The sequence below is a fragment of the Scomber japonicus genome, chromosome 2, assembly GCF_027409825.1.
Source record: "Scomber japonicus isolate fScoJap1 chromosome 2, fScoJap1.pri, whole genome shotgun sequence".
Classification (NCBI taxonomy): Eukaryota; Metazoa; Chordata; class Actinopteri; order Scombriformes; family Scombridae; genus Scomber; species Scomber japonicus.
The window spans coordinates 30,418,365-30,442,151 of NC_070579.1; the positions used below are offsets into that span (position 1 = coordinate 30,418,365).

Sequence of the window (23,787 nt, forward strand, 5' to 3'; positions counted from 1 at the left end):
GTACTGGTTTTTCCTTTCATTTGTCACCTCTCTACATACATACATATACAAATAGCCTACTGTATACATACATATGTATGTATGTATGTATGTATTTATTTTTATTTTTTTTACATTTCTAATTATATATTCATTTTTATCCAGTAATAAAAGTTTTTAAAAAAAAGCCCTGCTCAATGCTGCATGATACAATTTTGGCTTTATAGTTTCAACGTGATTTGAATTTAGAATTGATCAGGAGTAGAAACACTAGATGGCGTCAAAGTATTGAGCTTCGATATGGACGAGGGCTTGGTCAGTTTATGAGCCTGATCAATTACAAGGCTTCTATTACCACCAACAGAATCATTGACACTGACACAATAAGTCATAACCAAATATAAGAAAAATAAAATGAAATCAAACCTAACCAAGCTCAGTCAGTTCGCATTAAATGTGCATCATGTGAAATATCTCTCAGTAATTTTCAATCTTGTAGCTGATAGTTGGCCAATGGCTTAAGTCTGTTTCAAGGTAGAGAAGGACATTTTCTATATATGCAATAATCTTTTTTTCAATTTGATTACGAGTGAATCCAAACAGATTTTTGACATGTAGGAGTCAATTAAAAATGGGACCGATGTGAGGAGACCTACTATTACACATTCATCCAAGCTGAATACTACTTTGCAGGTGCATTAAGATAATAATAATAATTAGCCTATAATTTTAAACACGTTATTGACGCACGAATCCTCAGTAGTGTTCGTGCATGTGCCCTTTTCTTTGACTCTTCTTTTAATATAAACTCTTTAATTTAATCTTTGCATCATGCTTGGTTGCTTTCGCCAAAAGAAAGATAATTAGTTAGGAAGAAAAGCATCTATCTGTCAAAATATAAACGATGTTATCACAATTTTGTCAAATACTAAATCAGATAATGTGCCTGCACGTGACTGCATATTCATGTTTTACTCTCCACTGCCACTTCTTTGTGCTCCTGTGCAGTAAATGTATTTCATAATAAAACAATACAAAAAGAGTGGAGATGCTTTATAATATACCCCATGGATGGGTAATGATGATAATATCACTGAATATTTTAATAAACTAACCTTTCAACTGTGTGTTTAAATGTCCCTATATCGCTTGAAGTTTGAATTAAAATTTGTATTTCTGTTATCACAAGTGTCGGTGCTTTATCTCTCACACTGGCTACCTGTCAGAGGACAACATTAAGATAAGGTGAGAAGACAAATAACCATTTGACCTCTTAGTTAGGCTACATTTGACTTGAATAGTGCAGACCTAGCACATTTAACATGCTGATTTGATGTATATGTAATGCAATTGCGTTGTAGCCAAAGTCAAAAGACCTATATACATATTTAAATATTTTTTAATTTGTATAATTTTTTTATTGTATTAGTCTTGAAACAGTCTGAAAAGTCTGCAGCCCCATATCATTTTAACTCCCGTGGATTTCATAGAAGAAGTGGAGAATTGAGCGCGTATCTCCATATCTCCATATAGGCAACTTAACTTTTCTTTATTGGTCTGTAATTCAATGTGCCTGAATCCGCTCCAGTGGGCATGCGATGTATTACTTTATTTTTAGCCTTTATTACAATTCATTTGGTTGTCTTAGTCCACTCTGCTGCGTTTAGATTAGATTATATTTGCATTATCTTCTCCAGAATTTGGACAAAGCCCAAAGTATCTACAATAAGTCAAAAGTTTGGGCACACTTTCCCATTCACTTGAATGAGAAAGTCTGACTGGTGCCATACCATTTTTTTTTTTAGAAAAGCGAAGCTATTCCTCAATGATCCCTTTCAGAAATCAACCTCACTGTGATGTGATGTGATAAGTATGTATAAGATATATAAGTATAGAATAATAATAAGCCTATGGAAAACGTCTGTTCGTTCGTACAACGGTCTTTATTTCATAAAATCACCTAACATTTTATACCCTGTGTAAATATACAACCACAAGCCTCTAATCTAAACTGTACATTTACATAATCACTGCATATTCATGGCAGGCTGAAAATAAACACACCCCTGCTGTATGCGCTCTTTGGTTCACGCGCTCTCCGCTCTTACACTTCCTTGGACAACTCAAGTTCTCTCTCTCTCTCTCTCTCTCTCTCTCTCTCTCTCTCTCTCTCTCTCCCTCTTAGCCCAGCCCCCTTGATCCCCTCTGTCCATTGGTGTCTTCAGGGTCTCCCTTCTCTTTTTTTTCCTTCCATAGGTAGTCCATAATGAGTGTCCATTGGTTTTTACTATGGCTTGTCCCCCTCCCACTGGCCAGCTTCGCCCTGCCCATGTTTTGCCTGTCTCAGTCCGTCCATCTCCTGACGTTCAAGTTCGCAGGAACGTCACGTCCGCACTTGAACTTGCAGCTCAGGGGGGGCTCAGCCGTACCCCCATCACTCTCTCTTTGCGAAAAAGTCATGAAGAGCTCCGCACAGCCCGTAGCGCGCTACGCTTCACCCTCTGTATGATCCGCAGTTCACTTTTTGTTTTTTCTCTCTTTTGGATGTCAGACGCTTCAATGAAGATATTTCAATTTGGAGTCTACCTTGTAGGAACGGATTTCCCAATGTGAACTCAGCTGAAAAGCCGCCACTAAACCAACATGTCTCGCCGCAAGCAAGGCAAACCCCAGCACTTGAGCAAACGGGAGTTTTCGCGTAAGTGGACATAAATCGTATTTTTGACTTCATGTTGCGCTCTCTCTCCTCCGAACATACCACCTCTTGTGTTGTTTCGTGTAGGGCAACTTCCCTGAGTGATTTTAATAGGTAGGTTACGGTCACGTTCGGACCCACCGCTGTCCTGAGTGAAAGTACAAATCCCATAACCAAGACTACAGGTTAGAAATGATTCAGGGATGTGCTTGTGAAAGTTTTAAAACAACGTGACAGGGAGCTTCAACTTGTGTTGGTTAATGTGTTGTATAACGTAGCCTTCAAGGTTTCTTTCGCCATTAAAGGGCATGCATGGGCTTTATGGCCAGAGACCTTTGCCTATATGAAGGCAGCCCAAGCCCTCTGCTGCTGCTGCCATTCGCTGATAAGTTTTCAGGTGTAGACTGCAAAGCTGTTTGACCACAACAGCAGCCAACATTCTTCATTTAGCTGTAAGAATTGATTTACACAGCTTTGAGCTTGTTTGGTCACAGGGAAGTGGTGTTTACATACCCACTTGTCCACAGCGCAGAGACCTCGTGTGCGTTACCCAGAAGGGATAGTTCTGTGCCACAAATTCCTCAAAGCTGCTGTTTAAATACCATATATTAAACATGAGATGGGTTATGCGGTGACATTAACAGACACATTTGCATGAATCTACAGGAATCTCCGTGCGCGATACTCTGCTTTGAGACCGGAGAGAAAAAGGAGGAAAGTCGCTTTACGCGTGTGTGTGATAAAATCGCAGCACATTGATTGAGATGAGATGACAAGGGTTTTCTCCCAGTCCAGATACATTTATGTTTAAGGGATAATTATTTTCCACCGTCCGTCTGATGGCAGGAGGATCTGCCTTATCAATGCACTCTTACGCGCGTCAAATAATATGGTTATGCCTCCAAATAGACAGATTCATGATGTAAGTTTTAATTGGAGATCATGACTGCATGTCATTTCTTCTGTTCTTAAACGTTTTGACTTAAATGTGATCCTAATGCTCCCATTTCGATAGAAACCAATTATGCTCTCGCAACATGTATGCCTTCATTTGTGAGATAATTGTCAATGGGTTTGCCAGTGGGGGGCGCAATATGATTGTGCTCCTGTGAGCCACTTATGAACTTGAACTTGATCCACTTTAGACAGCTTTCTACCTTTTAAAAAACATTTCCAAACTTATGAGATTCCTGTCCTAGTCTGACTCTGGAAAAATTGGTCCATGCATTCATCTCCAGCAGGTTAGATTACTGTAATGCGCTTTCTGCAGGACTTCCCAAAAAGACAATAGGGAGGCTCCAGCTCATTCAGAATGCTGCAGAATGCTAATAAGGACTAGGAAAATATAACACATTACACCTGTACTGAAAACACTTTTCTGGCTTGTTTATAAGGCTCACATTATATGGTTCCTAAATATATATATCAGCCCTGCTCACTGTCTGTTACCCAATCAGATCCCTCAGATCATCAAGCATGTGTCTCCTGAATGAACCTAGAATTAAATGTAAATCAGGCGAAGGTGCGTTTAATCACTGTGGTGTTGCTCTCTGAAACAAACTGCCTGATGACTTGAGATTTAATGCAACTTCTTTTTAAAAGCGGTCTTTAAAAATTGCTTTTCTCTCAGGCTTTTGGTTAGTGAGTATGTGTGTGTGTGTGTGTGTGTGTGTGTGTGTGTGTGTGTGTGTGTGTGTGTGTGTGTGTGTGTGTGTGTGTGTGTGTGTGCGTGTGTGTATGTGTGTGTTTGTGTGTGTGTGTGTGTGTCGTGTGTGCCTTTATGTAGTAGTCCATGTGTGAGTGCTGTATTTTACGTCCAGTAAGTGTGTGTGCATCATACAGTATGAGTCGCTGAGAGGTTATTTTATTTATGAAGTTTTTTATATATGTATTTTCAGTCTCAGTTCTTGAATGTTTTCTATGTTTTACTGTAAAGCACATTGAGTCTACCTGCATACGAAATGTGCTATACAAATAAAACTGACTTCCTTCTATCCCTACGCTGCCTGATCAAGCAATTGCAGATGATCACTTAAATAGAAATCAGTTTTAGGTCTGTTTGCAAGGAACAATTTCCAAAAAAAATACATCTTCTTTTACTTTTTTGTACACTTGAAAAGGTTTTATTCTTTCCTATATAACTTCTAGTTTTGCCTCTAACTGAGAACATTGAGTAAATTTCATTCATTTAGGCTTAAAAATTCTATTTCTTAATTTTCACATTCATAATTTGAACAACATAATATATAAGACTGCATAATCAGACTTTGCATAATTTCATTTTGGGGCCAGTGATGAGCTGTTATCTAGCAAAGGAACACTTTATTACATATTTATACAGCCAGAGAGAAAATGCTTGATACATTTAAATTACATATATATTTGGTTCCAGTAAAATGAAAGTAATACATGCCGACTTATCCCTTTACCTCATGCTATTTTTCAGCAAGTGAGTTTGGATGAAATTATTGATCCACAGTGACTCATAAAAGCCTAAAATGGCTAACGAAGAGGCCTAATCATTTTCCTTTTTGGTAAAACAGACCCACTTCTTTAGCCCAGTGGGAAACACTGGTTAAACTACTTTGAATTCTGGTGCAGTCATTATGTCTGAAAAAAAAGGATTATATTTTAGTTTTGAAAGTTATTCACATCACTCTTGCTTGGCATCAAAACGAGATTATTTGGTTTGAAGAAAATCTTTCCACCTAACCCAGCCTCACACACCTCGCCTATGTCCGTGGCATAAGCTGGTTAAGATAAGCTCCTGTAAAATAGGGGCGAATTCTCTCATCTTTAATGCAGTTGAACATACAGGTAACACGGCCTATCTTGCATAGTCCCTCACCACCTTCTCGTCTGACCCGACATGGAATTAAAGATTGAACCGGCGGCAAGAATTCATCACATCTTATCTCAACATCCCAGTCGGGGCGCCCAATGTCGTTTACCATGTGGCTAGATTACTTCTTTTAAAATGCTCTCTCTCCTTTTTCTCTCTTCTCTCTCTCTCTCTCTCTCTCTGTCTCTCTCTCTCTCCGTCGGTACTTCAGGGACCTACTCCACATCCAACCCCTCAATGTCTAACCTTGGTTCACGAGATCCCAGCACTTTTAACGAAATGGGGTCCAATCATCTTGAACTCAAATTAGAATCTATTTTTTGATTCTCAGAGGTGTTAGGTTCATTAAAAAAGCGAGATTGGCAGCACAATAAAGAGGGTCAAGCAACTTAATCGTTTGGCTGCTGCCTGCGAGCAGAACATGTCAGTCCTTATCGAAGTAGTCTGTGTGCTCTTTCTTTCTTTCATTCTTTTCTAAAAATATTTTATACACATTCTACAACCTGACCTTATTCCTGTAGGTGTCTTCATTTGTTGCAGCAATGTAAGACACACTAATTTGCATTTCCATCTCCTCTCTAAATAACCAGCACATTTGCTTATAAACTCTATTAAATCACTACCCCTCACTGAACTGTATCTCACATTCTTCTTTCTTGTCTGCCCATCCAGCTGAGCCACTGTCAGGTGTTTTACCAGAAGAAGACTCTCAGGACTCCCCCAGGCTGGGAGTGGCTCAGGGTGAGCCCCTAAAAGGGGACCAGGACCTGCTGACCTGCGGCCAATGCCACTCCCGCTTTCCCTTGGCTGATATCCTGCTGTTCATTGAACACAAACGGAGGCAGTGCCACGGGAGCCTCTGTATGGACAAACCTCTGGACAGGCCACCGTCCTCCCCGCTCGCCTCGCCCCTCTCCACGTCCTCCTCGCACTCGCGGACCCACCTCCAGCATCCGCGGAGGGTGTGTCACCCCGTAGAGGTGGCTGTTCAGGTGTCGCCGCGGGATGAGGATTGTTTATCTGCACCCTTGCAAGGAATAATCCCCAAGCAGGAGAATATCACAGGTAAACATACTGGGAGATTAAAATGGCTGCCATGCGAGAGTAAACAGATGAGGCAGGGAAAAGAAAATGTGGGAAGTGAGTCTGTCGTCATGTGACTTAAGAGCTAAAGGCGTGGAGTGGGTCGCACTTTTCAAAGGTTCATAGAGAGTCCATTTCAAGCAGGAACAATTGCTTTCTCAGATTTCCATGGTTTTGCTACTGTTAGTAGGAATGTATCCAATCTGCATAACCAGGGTGTGAAATATCTGCTGCTGCATTTAAGACCTGTGAATCTCCCTCAGCTGAACCCACATGAAAATCCACTGCCCTGAAAATGATTTGCAGAATAAAAAAAGAAAAGACACACACAGAGACAGACAAAGAAACATATTATAAAAAAGAAAGAAAAACTGTTTCATTGGGTTTGTTGCTGCATCACAGATGTGCTCTGATCCTGTGGACGCCACATTCTCTCTCATGTGGTGGTGAGAGATGTATCTCTATCCCTCCCTGGCTTATTACACCACCATATCTCTTGTTCCCTCAAAAATGCGCCTGCAAGGCCTCACTTTGATGCTAAAATTAAAAAGAGATAGAAAAGAATGTAATTATGCTCAGCTGTCAAGGAAGAAGCGTTTATTTGAAGAATCTTTACAGCCACTAATTGTCAGTGTTTTTCTTGATTTGAGTAATTAAGGACTTCTTAAGGCGGCTGGTCGGTTTGTTGGTTGTCCACCGGGGCTAAATGAGGCTGAAGTGAAAACATGAGTTGCTGTGCAAACAAGCTTGGATCCCTTATGGCTGGTTTTACAGAGTGGGGTCTGACCAGCATAGCCTGTTTGAATGTTTATTCATTTCCTTTAACTGATCCAATATCGTGTGCCAGATTGGGCTGATTGTCTGGGCAGTTGTGATTCAATTTGAAGCCAATTCAGGCTAAATGCATGGAGAGCAGCACTCAACAATGTGTACTACTGTACTGTATTAGTCAGTGCTGCAGCTTTGCAGATGGCATTTTAAAGGCACTACTGTTATCTGTTGTTAGCTAGTTAGCCCTCTGTCATACTGAATGACCACTGTTCATTAGTGTGCAGTTTGTTAAACATCTGCCCTCTGTTTGAGCACACACACACACACACACACACACACACACACACACACACACACACACACACACACACACACACACACACACACACACACGGACATGTACACACTCATCCACACACACATACAAATCCGACATGCCTCTTGGCCTTGTCAGCTGTTCGAACATGCTTTTCTTTGCTCATTTAGATCATCATGCAGTGGAGTTCACATGATATCATAAGGTCACTAGCATTGTGAGCAGAGCTTTATTTATAGGCCTTATGTCTCCGGACATTGTAGAACAGAAGCTTTGCTTGGCTTAATAATAAACAGATTAATTTGGCTGTGCATGTTGTGAGGCTGCTTCTTGTGTGACACCTCATCAGATCATGTTATAATCCTGTCGTAGCATTTCCTTCTGTTTGAGGTGAGAAAAAAAACACCAATGTATAATAGCAGGATAGCAGATAAGGAAAATGATAAAACCAACAAGAGATTTTTACAGCCACTGTACAAGATATATTGCACATCAGTCACGTGTGAGTAAAAGCCTGCGCAACCTCCACCCCACCTCTTTTCACCGTATCCAAGATTGATGGATCCAGACTGGCAGTGCCAGCGCGCCACCCCGTACCCCATATGCTAGCTGCCATGTTCTCTCACCCCGCTCAGTCAGAGGCTGACATGGATATGAGGCATCTCAATGCATACTGTCCCTACACACTGTATCTGTGCCACACTGGATTCATGTTCAGTTTATTCTAGGCGAGTGTATTACATGTTGCACTCTTATAGATTTACTGTATCCTGCTGCCCTGCATACACTCAAATGAATGTGACCCTTCCACTCCCCACCCGTCTCTTGAAATGTCATTTGACGCATATGCATAGCAGCTTATACCGGCACAGGCTGGGCCTAGGTTAAGGAAAGAAGCTGCTGGACGTGAGGGAGCTGATGTCCGGGATGGTTTAGCTTGGAGGTGGGGGTGGGGGGTAGTTGTCTTTAATACACCCAGCGCTGGGGATGAAGCTGTGCCTCTCCGTCACCGTCTACAGGACAGCTGAGGCCGTCTGGGAGTCTCATGGCTGCAGCTGGGGCTGGGGTCTGCAGTCTGGAGCCCAGGGCAGTTAGGAGAGGGCAGAGCAGCCTGCGTGCCATCATTTGCATGATAAACAATTTAAGATATGCATAGGGACAACGTAGCTTGTCTCCAGATTATGGATGGCCCAGAAAAAGAGCAGATGACGGTTTCTCACACAAACTATGTGGCTGCAGTGTAGTGTAAAACTGGTTTTATTTCACAAGATATAATCACTATTAAATAGGCAGGTTAGTGATGTAGATTTATGATTTTTATTTACATTCACTTTAATTATTCCAGGAATTAAATGCAATTGTTATCAATGCGATAAATGATTGCTTGGTCTTTCTGCACTGAGTAATTGGAGCAAGATACTTTCCATTGTTATAATTTAGGATGTGCAACCACACAAGTGTATACAGGCTTTATCATGTCCTATATAGCATAATTAGTATTTTTACAAATCGTTTCTCTTCAGTACATTTTATGAGTGTGGTATCACATTCTTATGCTCATAGTGTTACATTACTGCGGCCTGTATTTATCCATCCCAGTATTAGCACCTCTTGCATTCTCACCAGCGTAGCCATGTGTGTTAATGAGGCCATTGTAGCCGCTCAAATCGACCACCATCTCACACTTCTGCCTCTTTCCAGCACTCTGCCTCCATTGTAGCTTGGACTCTGAATCGATACTGAGTTAATTATGGCAGCCACCTTTCCCCTTTTTCTCTATGAGGAGGAAAACATTCTAACAACGGAGTGGTATTTCTTCAAGCTGTAGTGCGTCTTCCTGCAGCAGCTTGCCTGTCCTGTTTGTCCCTGTGTGTTTTGGAGACAAAGGTATTTAGCAGGCTCTGTATTGGCACCGTGCCACCTTTCTCCAAACCACCAGCCCCCCCACCACAACACCCAACCCTCCCTCCCTCATAAGCATACACATATACACACTGGGTATCTGTCAGGCAGAACTGGGGGGCTGGGCAGTGCCTGGAGAGTGTGTGAGTGGTGGGGGGCGAGAGGCTCCTTGGTAGTGATATCTTTTTCCTGTGGCCAGTATGTGTGTGTGTGTGTGTGTGCGCACGTGCGTATGGGTGGCTTTGCAAGTTCACATGCGGTGTGTGCCTTTGTTTCGGTGATCACTTTAATTGATGGTGAAAAGGCACAGATGCATGCTATTATAATTATCGGACACCAGCTAATATTTTCAACATACGCACTCCATTGTCTGTAAAAACTGACTCTAATTTGATTCTACAGTTGCTCTGGGCTCTTATAAAATTGGTCCTATTTTTGGCTGTGGGCTCCACTAAGTTTTAATGAAGGTGAACAGGAATGGTTTTTAGGATGAATTTTTCATAGAGGACATTTTTGTATTCTGAAGCCAAGCTCTAAACACCCACAAATGTTGTCGGTGGAGATTCGTCAGCCTTTGTTGTTGGATTGAGTGTTGGTGGCTCTGGCTGCATTCAAGTGCTGAAGTGTAGTGGATGTTTACATCTCTAGCGTGAACGTGGTGTTAAGCTAATGTATGTGTATATGTGTGCACGTGTGTGTATGAGTGTGGTTTTGACTACTTAAATTGTTTATTGCTTTCTGTGTGTGTGTGTGTGCGTGTGTGTGTGTGTGTGTGTGTGTGTGTGTGTCGGGCTGTTTGTTAAAGCTTTACTACCCTGGGCGTGCAGGCTGAACATGAAAGGGTCTTTGACTTGGCAAGCCTCGCCTGAGGACACCCCTCTGTGGACCATGCCAGGCCAGACTTGGCACAGAGCGCTGGGCCGGAGGGACGGGCTGGGCCCTAAATGTGTGTGTGTAAGAGGTAGGTGGTGGAGGTGTATATGTGTGTTAAAGTGATGTTTTGTGGGTTCAGGAAGCAGAACTTATGGTGAGGTGGAGGGTATGTGTGTGACAGACAGCGGGTGTGTGTACTTAAGGTCAGGTATGCAGCAGAGTGTGTGTGTGTGTGTGTGTGTGTGTGTGTGTGTGTGCTGTCCTCAGGGCTCCTGGCTTGGGCTTCCTGTGTCTCTGTTTGTCTTCTAACAACCCTGGTACCACAGCCTCAGGCCATTCAGGTGGAGGCTAGTTGAAGTATGCATGCACACACACAGACACACACAAACACAAACATACACACAAAAAGACACACACACAAATCACAAATGCACGCATGCACCCACCCACAAATGTACACAGACACACACCTGTTCTTATGAACACAAAAGTGTGCCCCCTGCTTTCCTTTACAGATACACACACAAACACACACTGTCACACACACATGTGCAGTGTAAACCCCCTCCTGTGAACCTGTGTTTTGTCTGTAATAAATGTGTTGTGGCAGAGGCCCCATGATGTGTTGTGAGTTGATGAGATCTGTCAGAAACATATGATCCTTATTTCAGCCCCCTCCCTCCTTCTCTCTCTCTTTCTCTCTCCCTCTCTCCTCTTCTTTCTTCTCTGTCTCTCTATCGCTTTCTCTCTCTCTCTCACTCACTCTCTCTCTCCACGCATCGCTCCAGTAGTTTTTCTCGGGGGACTGGAAACTCAAAGTTTTGGCCACATTAGCGTGTCTGCACCTCTTAAAGGCTTCCAACATCCACTCTAGAGCTCATTCTCACTCTCGCAGATTTGGCTGCAAAGCAAGCCAGAAGACACACACACACACACACACAGACACACGCACACAGCCTCTCTCTATCCCCTCTACCTACTGTCAAACGAAGCTATACGACAGAAACAACCTGGTTTGTCCACAGCCACATCACATGGGATGAAAAAGTATCCTCAGAAATAAGCGTGTCCTGCCGCTGTCCTGTCAATAGCGTGGCAGGCAGTCACATCTCAGGGTCAGGGGTCATCTGACAGCGTCAGGGCCTGTCATGCCAGCCGCCGGCTTCACCACCTGCAGGTTAATGACTTTATTTTTAGACAGAACAGAAACAGAGAAGAAAAAGTGTCTTTGATACAGCTGTAGCTCAGGAAGTGGCAGATGAGAGCAAGAGGGACAGAGGCGGTATTTTAGGAACTAGGCAGGTTAGTTTTCAGTTTAGAATGGGAACAGAGATTTTGATAAAGTAGATTTTCAATGTAAATAATTGTATTATAGAAAAGTCATTTAGGGTCAATGATTGATACTGATACTGTTTTTTAAGATTAATTTACGTCTCTGAGAGTCTGTATCACATTATCACATCCTCTATCACTGCTTAGCATGTCAGCTCAACCTCTGCTGCTCATATTGTGACTGTAGTGTTTAAGGCTGTGGAGCTGCAGTACAATTGCTTTGTCTTCCTCACACCCATGCCGATAATGCTGAGGCCATGGGAGAGCCATATTGACGAGAGTGTCACATTAGTTTGAACCCACTGATCCCACTATCTGTCTCTATAGTGTTTCTTCCTCTGCTATCTGTCTTACCGCAAGTCCCAGCAATGGGCTTGGCCTGTCTGCCCGTGTGTGTTTGTGGGTGTGTGTGATAATGTATAAATGTTTGTGTGAGTCTATTTGTACCTTTTGTGTGTGGGTGGGTGGTCATCCACAGCTGTGTCTTGCCAGTCTTATCTATACCAGAGAGGTACAGGACAGAGAGGCCCCCTATGAGTGACGTTGCACTTGTGAAAACTCACAGCCCACTGTTTGTGTGTGTCTGTGTGTGTGTGTGAGAGAGAGAGAGTGTCTTAGAGTGCTTTAGCGTGTACATGTGCATGTAAACCATGTCTGCCGCTGCACCATTTTATAAAATGTATACTAATAGGTTGCAGTATTCCTCAGGGGGTTTTGTGTTCAAAAGCTCATTGCCTCCTAATAGCTCAAGTTAACTTAGATCTTAGATTCAAATCCCACGTCTTTTAAATGATGATCGGGAGATAGGACCTTCATTCATTTTTAAGAGAGTGTTAATTTGGTTATGAGAATCACTTTAGGCTATATGGTGGTATACAGTAGTTTGCTTTCATTCATGCACAAAAGCTTGCAGGCACTAGCTGGCACACCAATGAGACTAACATACACACACACTGATGCACAAATGCATACACACACACACAAAAACACACACACACACACAAACACACACACATACACACACACACACACACATACTTCCACCTCCACTCCATCCTCCACACCAAACTGACCCCCAACCCTCATCACACAGACACACACACATACGCACGCTCATAAATGCACACTCCTGTCCCAGGCACCCTTTACTTTTGCAGGCTGAATCTCACTGATAACATGCTGGCGCCCTCATTTAAATTTGAAGCGCTTCTTTAATCTTCAAAGGCCTGATTGCTTTATGAATATGCATGGACTGAGCTGACTCTCAGTTCATTACCTTGTTGTAAATTCTAATGACCATTAGGGCCCTGCGCGGTAATTGCCAATTGTTTTGCATTTTTGATTAGCCCATTACCGGAGCGCATTCTGAACATGTCTGCCCTGCCTGCTTGCCAGGCCACGGCAAGAAGCAGAGGGAGGGAGGGAGAGATGAGGAGGAGAGGAGAAAAAGGGAGAGTATGCAAGGGAAGCTAGTATGAAAGGTAGTGAAACACGGTTAAGGCAGTGTAAATTTTGATGCTTGGCTCAAAATGTTAGCTTTGTTCAGGGAGGAAACAGGGATGAAAGACACAAGGCGAAGAACTGTAGAACTGGATGTTCCCTAAACAAGCTCCGTCCAGCTTGTTTCTGCTGAGCCTGAGTGCAAGAGCGTGTACCTGGCTGCATTTATGTCAGCATGTGTATTTGTTGACTGTGTGTGTGGATGTCCACCTGACTGTGTGTACATGTCCACGTTTGCGTGCAATCAAGCGAGTTGGATGGGGTTGGCTGTGCACTGGGAGTGGTAGGGAGGCTCTGGTAGTGCATCCCAATGCACGCCGTGCCTGGGACTTATGAAAGATTGATGGCTCCTAGCAGAATGGCATCGCCCTGCTACAACTTGATAACATCTAATGGATAATTTAGCACTCTAAAACCGGCAGGCCAGTCCCCCTCTCTAGAAGGCTGCAGAGGACAGCAGCCGCTGGGCTTTTGGGGCTGCCGCTGTGGCAGAGAGCTGTGAGAACTCGGAGAAAGAGGAAGCAGAGAGGGAGTGAAAGAGGGAGAACGAGAGAAAGAAAATGTGTTTGCGTGACCATGACGTGACTGTTAGTCCCTCTCCCATGCCTGGAGTGAACTTGTAGTGTCAAGAGTTGATTACCCAGCTCTTGTCACAATTGTTAGCCTGGAAAAACTCCCTCTCTGGCTCTTTAAATGCATACACTTCACTTTAACTTGTGAATATTCCTGCTGTAGTCCTTATCAGAATTATATGGGAACAGGAGCTGGAGTTATTTTTCTATGTAAAACAAAATCAATTATTGAAAGTATTAAATTCTATAATTAGTGTACACTCACTGATTGGGGGGGGGGTGCAAATGATCAGAAACCCCTCTCTAATACATTACAATTCAGCAACACCACAAACTGCGGCCTCCAGAATGACCATAAAGTTTAATCTGAACATCAGCCACCCCTAATTAGCAGAAAAATAATGAATGAAATATCACATCATGAAGGAAAAGATGTGCCACACAGTATTTCCATAGTGTCTGAGTGATGAAATGCCATCTACATCATTGAACCCGTAGATGTTGCAGGACTCTTGTGTGAACGAGCCTTTTCTCATCTCTCTTCTCTCTCTTGCTCTCTCACGTGTACGATTCATAATCTCCATAGTGTTTATACACAGCTCCTAGGTCTACTGTCAGTCTCTTATTCCCAGACTATTAAGCTGTTGACAGTTTGGTTAATCGTCCCACAGTTTGACTTCAGGGGAATCGGAGAGGGGTCGGCAGAGTCAGTCACCGAGGTGTGGAGAGAAAGTGCATCTATGTGTGCGTGCTGTTCCTCGCTCCATGGCGTGTCATGAGTTTGTCTCGTTTTAACAGGAGAGGGGGTGCATTGGCAGAAGGGGGGGAAGAGGGGGGTCTGTCTTTGCTCTGGTCTTGGAGGGGCCAGGAGGGGCCAGAAACACAATGGGGTAATTGTCCGGCTCGGGATCAGCTAGAGCAAGTAGCTAGCCAATGTTAGCGGGCTGGCTGGCTGGTCTATGTCCAGCCTGTGTGTGTTCACACTCACACACACATATACAGATTGAGAGAGAGAGGCGAAGCAACAGCAGCAGCAGCAGCAGCAGAGCCCGGTATGGCCAAAGGAGTCTCAGGCAGACAGCATGATAGATGGCTTTGTTAAAGGGTCCCAGGGTGTCCCCTGAACTTGAAGCACTCTGTTTATCTTGAATAGGAGAAGCACAGAGTGTTTGGGGGGGGGGGCATTGAGAAAGAGGAGGAGGAGGAGTGGGAGAAAGGGAATGATATAGCTGTCAGGGGATGGGAGAGAAAAGGAGTGGAGGAGGAGTGAGAGGGAGAGTGAGGGCCTGTATCTGGGCAGGCCTGGCTGGGGGTTGGGGAGGTTAAGGGGGGGTCGTGAACAGGCATGGCTGCTGGAGAGACAGGGAGGAGGGAAAGAGGGGGATGGGGCAGCTCTCCTAGTAGCTGTCCATTAACAGATGAACTTGGCAGTGGTCCAGGCCTCAAAGGTCTTGGGAGACAGGCACACACACACACACACACACACACACACACACACACACACACACACACACACACACACTTCCCTGGTACCTGCTGACTGTGGATGGAATGCCACCGTGGTTCCTTTTTGTCCAGAGGCGAAAAAGAACACGTCTCTGGTTCACCTATGTCGGAACCAGTTCAGACCGGTTAGCCAGCCAGGCCAAAGGAGGCAGACGGACAGGCCTAGTTGCCTGGCCCTCCTCTCTCTCTCTCTCTCTCTCTCTCTCTCTCTCTCTCTCTCTCTGTGTCAGTCTCCCCCTCTCTGCTCTCCACTCTCGTCCTCCTCTGTTTTTCAGGCTCAGAGGAGGAAACAGAGAGAACCTCTAACCTGAGGGCACAGGACAATGCAGAGGAGAGAAAAAAGAAGCGAGGGAGCGTGGGAACAAAGTGAGAGACGAATGGATCCGGTCGTAAACAGGGTGGGAAGAGGAGGGAAAAGTGTTTGGTTGTTGTTGGTGCTTTCCTCTTGATGGGGCAACATGAGCTTAACACCACTGCTGCTATTGTGTACTGAAAACATTACAGCAAACATGAGAGCGGTAAAAAACTAGAGGGAGAATTTGATATGGAAGATGTACATAATGGACTGTTGTGCTGTGTTGGCGAGAAATGTTCTATGTGTTCTAGCCTCACATGCATGAATATATCCATGGATCCATATATGAATACATGTGGAAGTAATGGAAATCATGTCGGTGAATGTGTTTGTGTCTGTGTGAGCCATAAAATATAGACGCAGCTTCTCTCCTAATTACGACTCGGATGTGTCCCTTGAGTTTTGAGAGCAGGCTGTTCACTATTCCACTTCAAATGCTATCAGCTCATACACAAACCCTGCTTCGAGATGGCAGATCTGAAAGCTCTGTCACATCACGAACATCTAAGGAATTCAAGGGACCAAGAGTTTATCTCTCTAGGATCGTAGCATTTCTTAATTTGCATTCACGTTTCCTTGTCTGTCGTCTTGATTAAAGCGTATTGTTGATCGATTTTAATGCTGACAGTTGCAGATGCAAACAGTTAAAACTTCAAATAACAATCCCAGATTGTAGCAGTAAATTGTGACACTCAAATGAACTGCTGAGGTGAGAAAAGTGATTTGTTGAAACGTGTGAAACTTTGTGTGTGGAGCTGTGATGAGGTGGTTTATGTAAGAATAGGAGTGGATTAAGTGTCACTTGCTGCAGGTGTCTGTCTCTCTTTCCCCGTTTCTGTCTCTCTCTGCCTTGCTCTGAATTTTTCTGTCCTCGCTCAGGGCCTTGTGGTCTTTGGTTATGACTAATGGACACTAGACAAAAGAGTTCAAGTTCAAGTGCAGCTACGCAGAAGTTGATTCATCTTGTATCAAATATCTTCAATTCATTAAAATTCTTTGAAGTTTGCCATGAATCAAAGTCTTGTTATCTAAAGGTGTCAAGCATTGAAAGTTGGCAGCAGATGCTTGGTCAGAAAATGTTCCTGACTTTATTTATTTTGGCAAAGTTCTGATGTATGAAGCAATTTTTCACAATTGCAAAATTACATAAAAAAGGGAAAACAACATTACTAAAAAAGTTTTTTTTAAGATAAAGACACTTTTCTAACAACATTTTGCCATCCCCACTATAATCAGTGGGGTGCTAGATGTCCCCCCTACTATACCAGTTTAATTCATATCATCAGTTTGGTTCATCGTGGTTGCATGTGATAGCCTTCCTACCTACATGTGATGTTAAATCTAAGGACAGTTTTGTTACATCTTGTGTCAAGAGTTGCCAATAACCGATTTGAGCGAGTTTTTATGTATAAATTCATCACATGCCTGCTGCAGGGTAAACATGGATAATGTATGTTTACGTGTCTGTGTGTGCATGTGTTTACGTGTGTGTCCGTGTAAATGCATGCAATCCAATTTGCATGTATTTCACACATGCTCACATTAATTTGTTATTTATAAGAAGGTTCCTCTTTTCATCTTCCCTCTTCTTTGCTCTTTTATTCCAGCCTTCCAGCTCTTGCTCTATTTCTCAGAAACATGTTTTCTTTTCCAAAACTCTTGGTGCTGAAGCCAACTAAATATCTTGTGTGTGTGAGAGTGTATGTGTGTGTGTGAGAGAGAGAGAGAGAGAGAGAGAGAGATGATGGCTGTTTTTATAATGCCCCCCTGCAAATTTGCATATGTATATGCGCAGATTGTATGAGAAGAGCTCTCACACTTGGATAGGGAGGGCGATGGGGGCTGTTGCAAGGGTTGCGTGTATGGTTTATGTGTTTGTGTGTGTGTGTGTGTGTCTGCGTGTGTGTGCATTAGGGGGGTCGTGTTGGCGCTTTCACCCCCCCAGACAAAGCCGGCCACTACTCCCAGATGGTAGTCTGCTCTCTTCGGCCATGTGTCTGGTGTGTATGTGTGTGCGTGTTTATGGACAGAGACAGATACAAAGACAGAGAGAGTGAGGGATAAATTTGCAAGTGAGAGTTTGTGTGCGTGAGGTGCAGAGAGAGAACACTGATGGAGACAGAGAGAAAGTGTGTGTGTGTGTGTGTGTGTGTCTGTGTCTGTGTCTGTGTGTGTGCATGTGTGTGTGTGTGTGTGCATGTGTATGCACATGGGTATTTATGTGAAGAGTGTGGGACTTTGTGGACTCACACACTTTCATGTAGCATTCCTTGGATGGGTTTGCATAATGTGACTAAAAGCAACCCAGTGTGGTCTGCTAAGTTGCCTGTGTCTTGTTCTAGATGCATTACAATACATAATGCAAGACGGACGGACAAAGGCAAAGAAAGACAGCAAAGTAGAAGGTGTGGATTGAGAGCTGGAGTGACAGAGAGACAAAGGGGGGAAGGGGAGTATGAGAAGAACAGAGGTAGGGCCTGGTAATTCTTTGTCTTAGTGGTGATGACCTAGAGATGTCCATGAATGTCTGGCTAATGGGGTCAGCATTAAAGACCAGGCATCAGGATTATGTTTACTTCAACTGCCTGCTGGACAGTGAGACAATAAAGGTTGTTGTTTAGTGGACAGAACATAGCATGAAATGGGTTTAAAGATGTATGTGCGAAGACATGGATTTCAGGAGGTGGTATCTCAATTTTTTTTACTATGATCATTTGTACTCACTTGCAAGTGTCTTTCAGATGTGAGGTGAAAAGTCTTTATCATGGGAAATGTTGGGAAATAGCTGTGATAGTGTAAGATTCCCGAAATTCAATAAGAAATCCCGCCGTAGGGTTCCGTCTAAATCCTGGTGTCCCCCTGGGGCTGTATGTTAAAACAGGCCTGCAGCCCTGTTAAGAAGGGGCTATCCATCGCTTGGACAGACTCCAGCTTCTCTGACCTTGATGTTTGTTTTCCTTGTATCCCCAGACATAAACATGGCTCTTGCATCCAGACACAGAGACAGACAGGAAGTTATCCTCTCTGATGTCTTTCTCTTGCATCTGGCTCCTTGGTGAACACCAGGCAGATATACTGGGTTTGAAAATGGGTGTGTGTATGTGCACGAGCACAAATTTATGTGGAAATGGTGTGTGAATTGTGTGTGGGTTTCCTCACCTCCACACCTCCCTCTCTGGCCATTCTCCTCTCTCATACCTGTCAGACTGGTTCTCTCTGTCTTTCATTAAAGCAAAGCCCTTCTCCTTTTTCTTGACCAGGTAGTATTTTGTTATCAGACAAGTAACCAGACTCCCTTATGACAACCCTTTACCCTATAGGTCAAAGTGCCAAGATAACCATTCTCTATTTATACCTTTATTGAGGCAAGCCCTTCTCTGCCAATGAGCGGTCTGGCAGGGAGTGCTTTCCATGCTGGACATGCCCTGTTCTCCCCAGGCTCTGGTACTGCTGTGGTCTGCCAAGTTGCAGGGCCAGATTGCCTGTAATAGGCCTGCCATTTCCCTCTCATCATCTGTCAGCACTCTGGATTCAACTGCAGGGTCCAAAGAGGGCTACCACTCTCCAATTAAAAAGGTTAATTTGCCCTCGCCCATCTCTTCCGCCCCCCTCTCCCCAGCTTGCTATGCCTTCATTAGCACTCATTTGTGTCTCTGTCTTGCTTTTCCTTTGAATGTTTCTTGTTCTCAATGTTTTTTTTCAGTTAGTTGCTTTTGTTTACACTGTTCAACATGGAAAAGGTAACACTTAATGTCCAATAGAATTTTCCCCCTGAGCCAGCATGTTTATGAAGTTTTTCTCAATTGTTTCAAAGTGTTCTTTTTTATAACCTCCTTCGAGTTAAAATCGGCTCAAATTTTCTACACGCTGTGCCCTATTTTTGTAGCTTTAATAGAACTGACCAGAACCATAAAACAAAGGAATAGTTTTAAAACATTGGGAAATACTCATATTTGCTTTCTTGCTGGAAGTTAAATGAGAAGATTGATACCACTGTTATCTGTGCTTTAAATATGAAGCTATAGCCAGCAGCTTGTTTCTCTGCTGGTTAGCTCAGTATAAACTTTAGTCATCTCTGAGACTCTAGGAAGTCATTGCTCTTGGCCAAAATATAGTCTGACACATAACTGCTCCATAAAACAATGTGTCACTTTTACACTTTGCTTTTTGAACAGATTAAACAAATGACATAATGTATGAAATGTTTGGACAGAGCCAGGCTAGCTGTTTGGTTACCAGTCTTTATGCTAAGCTAAGCTAACAGGCTGCTGGCTGGAGCTTCATATGTATATTCAAACACAGTCTATGCAAGACAGCGATATCTACCAAAATGAACTGTTCGTTGACGTCATTCAAATTTTATTTTTCCTTTCAGTTACCAGTGATTCTCTTAAGGAATACTATATCATCAAAACTCTAAATTCTCCCCTCATCGCTCAGCACGTTTTTTTGCTTTGCATAGACATCACTAACTCAACATGGTCAAAAAGAAGTAAAAATGCATACAAGTATTACAGTACTTCTTAGAATCATTTAAGTGACAGTAAAAAGAAAAACCTGCCCATCTTGCTGGACTAGGAGAAAGGTGATTGACTGTTTCCATTTATATGGTGGCCATACTTCATTGTCATTATCCTCACACAAAAGTGTCAGCCTCTTAAGCTTTAGCCAGACCTGAGAGGATGAGTTGTGTGCAAGTGAGACCTGCTCCTGTGGGATATGGAGTTTCTAGCTTACTTTCTTTATCTGGAATGTGCTCAATGCGAGTTGAAGGAGAGCAGATCTGGTCCAGACCGGGTGTTATAACTTCCTCTGCCTCTCTATCTCTGCTTGGTGCTTTGGCCCTTTCCTGGCTCCTCTCAGTTACCCCTTCCTTCCCCATCCAATCCTGCCATCTTATTATCTGAGAGGTCGAAGGAAAGGGGTCGCTTGCATCTCTTCCTCCTCTTCCTCTTGCCTTAAGCTACATCACTGGCAAAATAGCCACATCTCTTCCTACCACCACCCCTTCCCCCCAGTATATCTGAAAAGAAATGCATGTGGACGCATGTGGACATGTCAACCCAAAGCCCAGGAAGGAAGCTGCCCTTAACCGCTGCCTGTACTGCTGCTTTCTGTCAGTTACCACTGCTGTCAAATCTCCATCCCTGTGTAAGGCTAACACAGCCAGCAAAACGTTGTGGGGTTTTTTTGTGTTCACGTTTGGGTATCTGGGGTTTTGAATAGGCATTTTAATATAGCATTTGTTTTTAAAGTGTAATGCTAGCATTTCCACTATTTGGCTAATTTTATTCATCACTTGTTTAGGTATAGTTCAGATCCTATTAGACTTTGTAGACTTAAGTTGCTGGCTAAAGTAATTTAGCAAGCCATAGTCCAGAATTTAGCACATTTGAACATGATCCAGTTGTGTGAGGATTGGAAAATGGATGAGGATTGGATTTTTATCTCATCAGACACTGTATGTGTTGAAGTCTGACGATGTAGACAAGTAACACTAATTAGCACAAAATGTAGGCTCAGTCATACAATTATTTTATCTTAATAAATCAGTTGTAGCAGCTGCGTCATCATCTGGTGTTAAGTATAGTGGCATACTAAATGAAATTGGGGGTCATTCTTGGTAGTTTTAGCGATTAACATAAGTTAATGACTTGGAAGGATGAACAGGAGGTGGAGATAAAGGGGGAGAGAAAGAGGGAAGAAGGGGGACGTTGTCTGGCTCCCTCACCCGCCATTAAGGGCCTGCCCCTGGACTCGGAGAGTGGGCCAGTTTCCCATGCACCGGCGGCACAGGCAAGCCCTCTTTGGTTACACAAAATGTCTGCCTGTATGGCCATGGAGAGAGATATTATTAGCGTTATTTTGCCTCAGTTATCTGAGAGCATAGTGCTTTTAGGCCCCCTTGTTTGAGTGGCTGACAGACACTTGAGTTTCTGCACCAGATTAAATGAAATTTTAGCAGCTTTTTCTTGGGGCCAGGCCATAAAACCACACAAAGGAAGCAGCTGCCACTAATGTAATCTAGAATGGGGTGCTGCAGTGTAAAGCTGTCCACCGCTCTTTTGTTTTTCCCTTCTTCTCCTCTCCACAGCTTTTTACGTCATTCTTGACACCCTTTAACTACACCCTTTCCTCTTCAGATAATATTCTTGTTCTCCCACTGCCTTTAATTCCTCTTTTTATCAGTCACTCTGAACTCTGTGCACCGCAAAGGTGATGAAACCGGACAAAAGCAATAAAGGACATGTTTTTTTAAAGCAAACATATCTTTTTATGTCGTTATAGTTCTCTTCACTACAGTGTCAAAGGTACGCAACATAGCCATGCGGTCAACCTGAAACTGATCTCAGGCACTTTCCCCCCTGTGCTCTACCCACACCATATCAGCTGGACATGTATGGAATGAACACATATGATCTTTACTGTAAGACCTTATGCAAACCCATAAAGTTCATTTCTCAGAATGCAACACAAGCAGTCTGATGGGGTCAATGCCCCAATGACCCCTGCGTCAGTCAGGGAGTGTCTACCCCTCTCAAAATGACAGGGTGAATCTTGAGAACCTGAGTTCACGTTGGCAGGGAGTTAAGTTACATTCCTGTGTAAGGGAGAGAGAGAGAGAAAGAAAAAGAGAGAGAGAGAAAGAGAGAGCAACTGCAGCGGTGCACAGGAAATCCCAATAATGAAAGCCGTTTGTGATTACTGATTTAAATTTTTTGAAATTTGCATAGAGGCAGCAAAATTTCAGCTGGTTGGTGACACTTTACATTGAGACCCCACTGTTGCCTTCTGTAAATGAAGTTTTATAGTCTGTCAGAGAAGCAATGGCACAAACATCTGGTCCATAAATCTCAGGTGGTGCTGCAGAGTGCAGCCTGAGAAACCAGCTCTACCCATCCCCTGATCAGCCATTAATCCAAATTTCCACACTTCCACACTAACTTATTTATATAAGCCTACAGTTTGTTACCTGGTAAGCTGTCCAGGAGTGCAGCTTTAGTATTTGAAAGTACTGCTGTACTATTTAATGCATATGAAACTGTAGTACTCTTCAACACATTGCTTTAGCTCAGTTCTGACCCCTTTGTGTGGCTACATAGTCTGGTCTTGAGAGTGTATGTGCGTGGACTTGTATTGTGCCCATGCAAGGACTCTACCTGTTGTGTGTGAAAGCATGTCTTGCCACTGCCTGTTGTGGAATGTCTGAGTTCATGGACCCCTTCTATGCAGAAATAGTGGCTTGTAGATGGACTCAACTAGTCAAACATCCAGTCAGTCTGTACATGCGTGTGTCCAGTCCTGCAGCTGTCTGTGAATAAATCCTTCTGTCACCAAAGGCACCCAGGCGTTCTTCACATATCCTGTTCATCAACTCTGTAAGCTTTCTTTATTACATATATAAACTATCTCACGAGGAAGAGAATTTATTGCTGCTTTTTTGTTGATAATTACTATGTATATCTGATCCATTGGAGATGTTTGTACCTGTTACTACTGTCCTACTTCTCTGTCTTCAGTCTTTATGTCTTAAAAACTCCATCAGTATTTTCATATTTTCTCATTAAAACAGAGGAGAAACAAATTGTGGTTCAACACATACTGTAAACATGCATGCGACATAAATGCATACTTTCCCACCACCACACCAACACCACACGTTTACTTAAACCTGATGACCCAATAGAAATAGCTCTTGCCCCCCTTTTGCCACCCTCCTTTTCTGCTCCTCTGCTTCGCACACCCTCCTCTCCTCCCCGGGGTAGGTCGCTATAGCCCCCCTTATAAACACAGTGATCTATAGGAGCCCTAGACCCAGACAGATTTTTGGCATGGCTGTGCAGGTAGCATTCCAGCACGGTTTGAGATCTTAGGGCCCTAGCCTCGTTAAAAGCCTGATTTATGCTCTACAGCTGGGCACAAAGGAACCTACAGGTTGGCTACCTTAATTAATATCACGCTCGCTACTGCTTGGACCTATGTATGTTCCTGACACACCTCTAGGGAGAATAAGCAGAGGGGTCCACATGCTGTATTTTTAACAGTGATGGTGTGGGTGTG

At 43.4% G+C, this 23,787-nt stretch overlaps 1 protein-coding gene across 1 annotated transcript in view; it reads left to right on the forward strand.

Moving 5' to 3' along the window:
• The first annotated feature begins 2,622 nt into the window (after positions 1–2,622).
• bcl11ab (BCL11 transcription factor A b) overlaps positions 2,623–23,787 on the forward strand; it is a 32,511-nt gene continuing 11,346 nt past the window's right edge. The window contains exons 1-2 of the mRNA XM_053332086.1: positions 2,623–2,677; positions 6,189–6,581. Of these exons, the coding sequence (XP_053188061.1) occupies positions 2,623–2,677; positions 6,189–6,581 (448 nt within the window). The remainder of the gene's footprint in view (positions 2,678–6,188; positions 6,582–23,787) is intronic.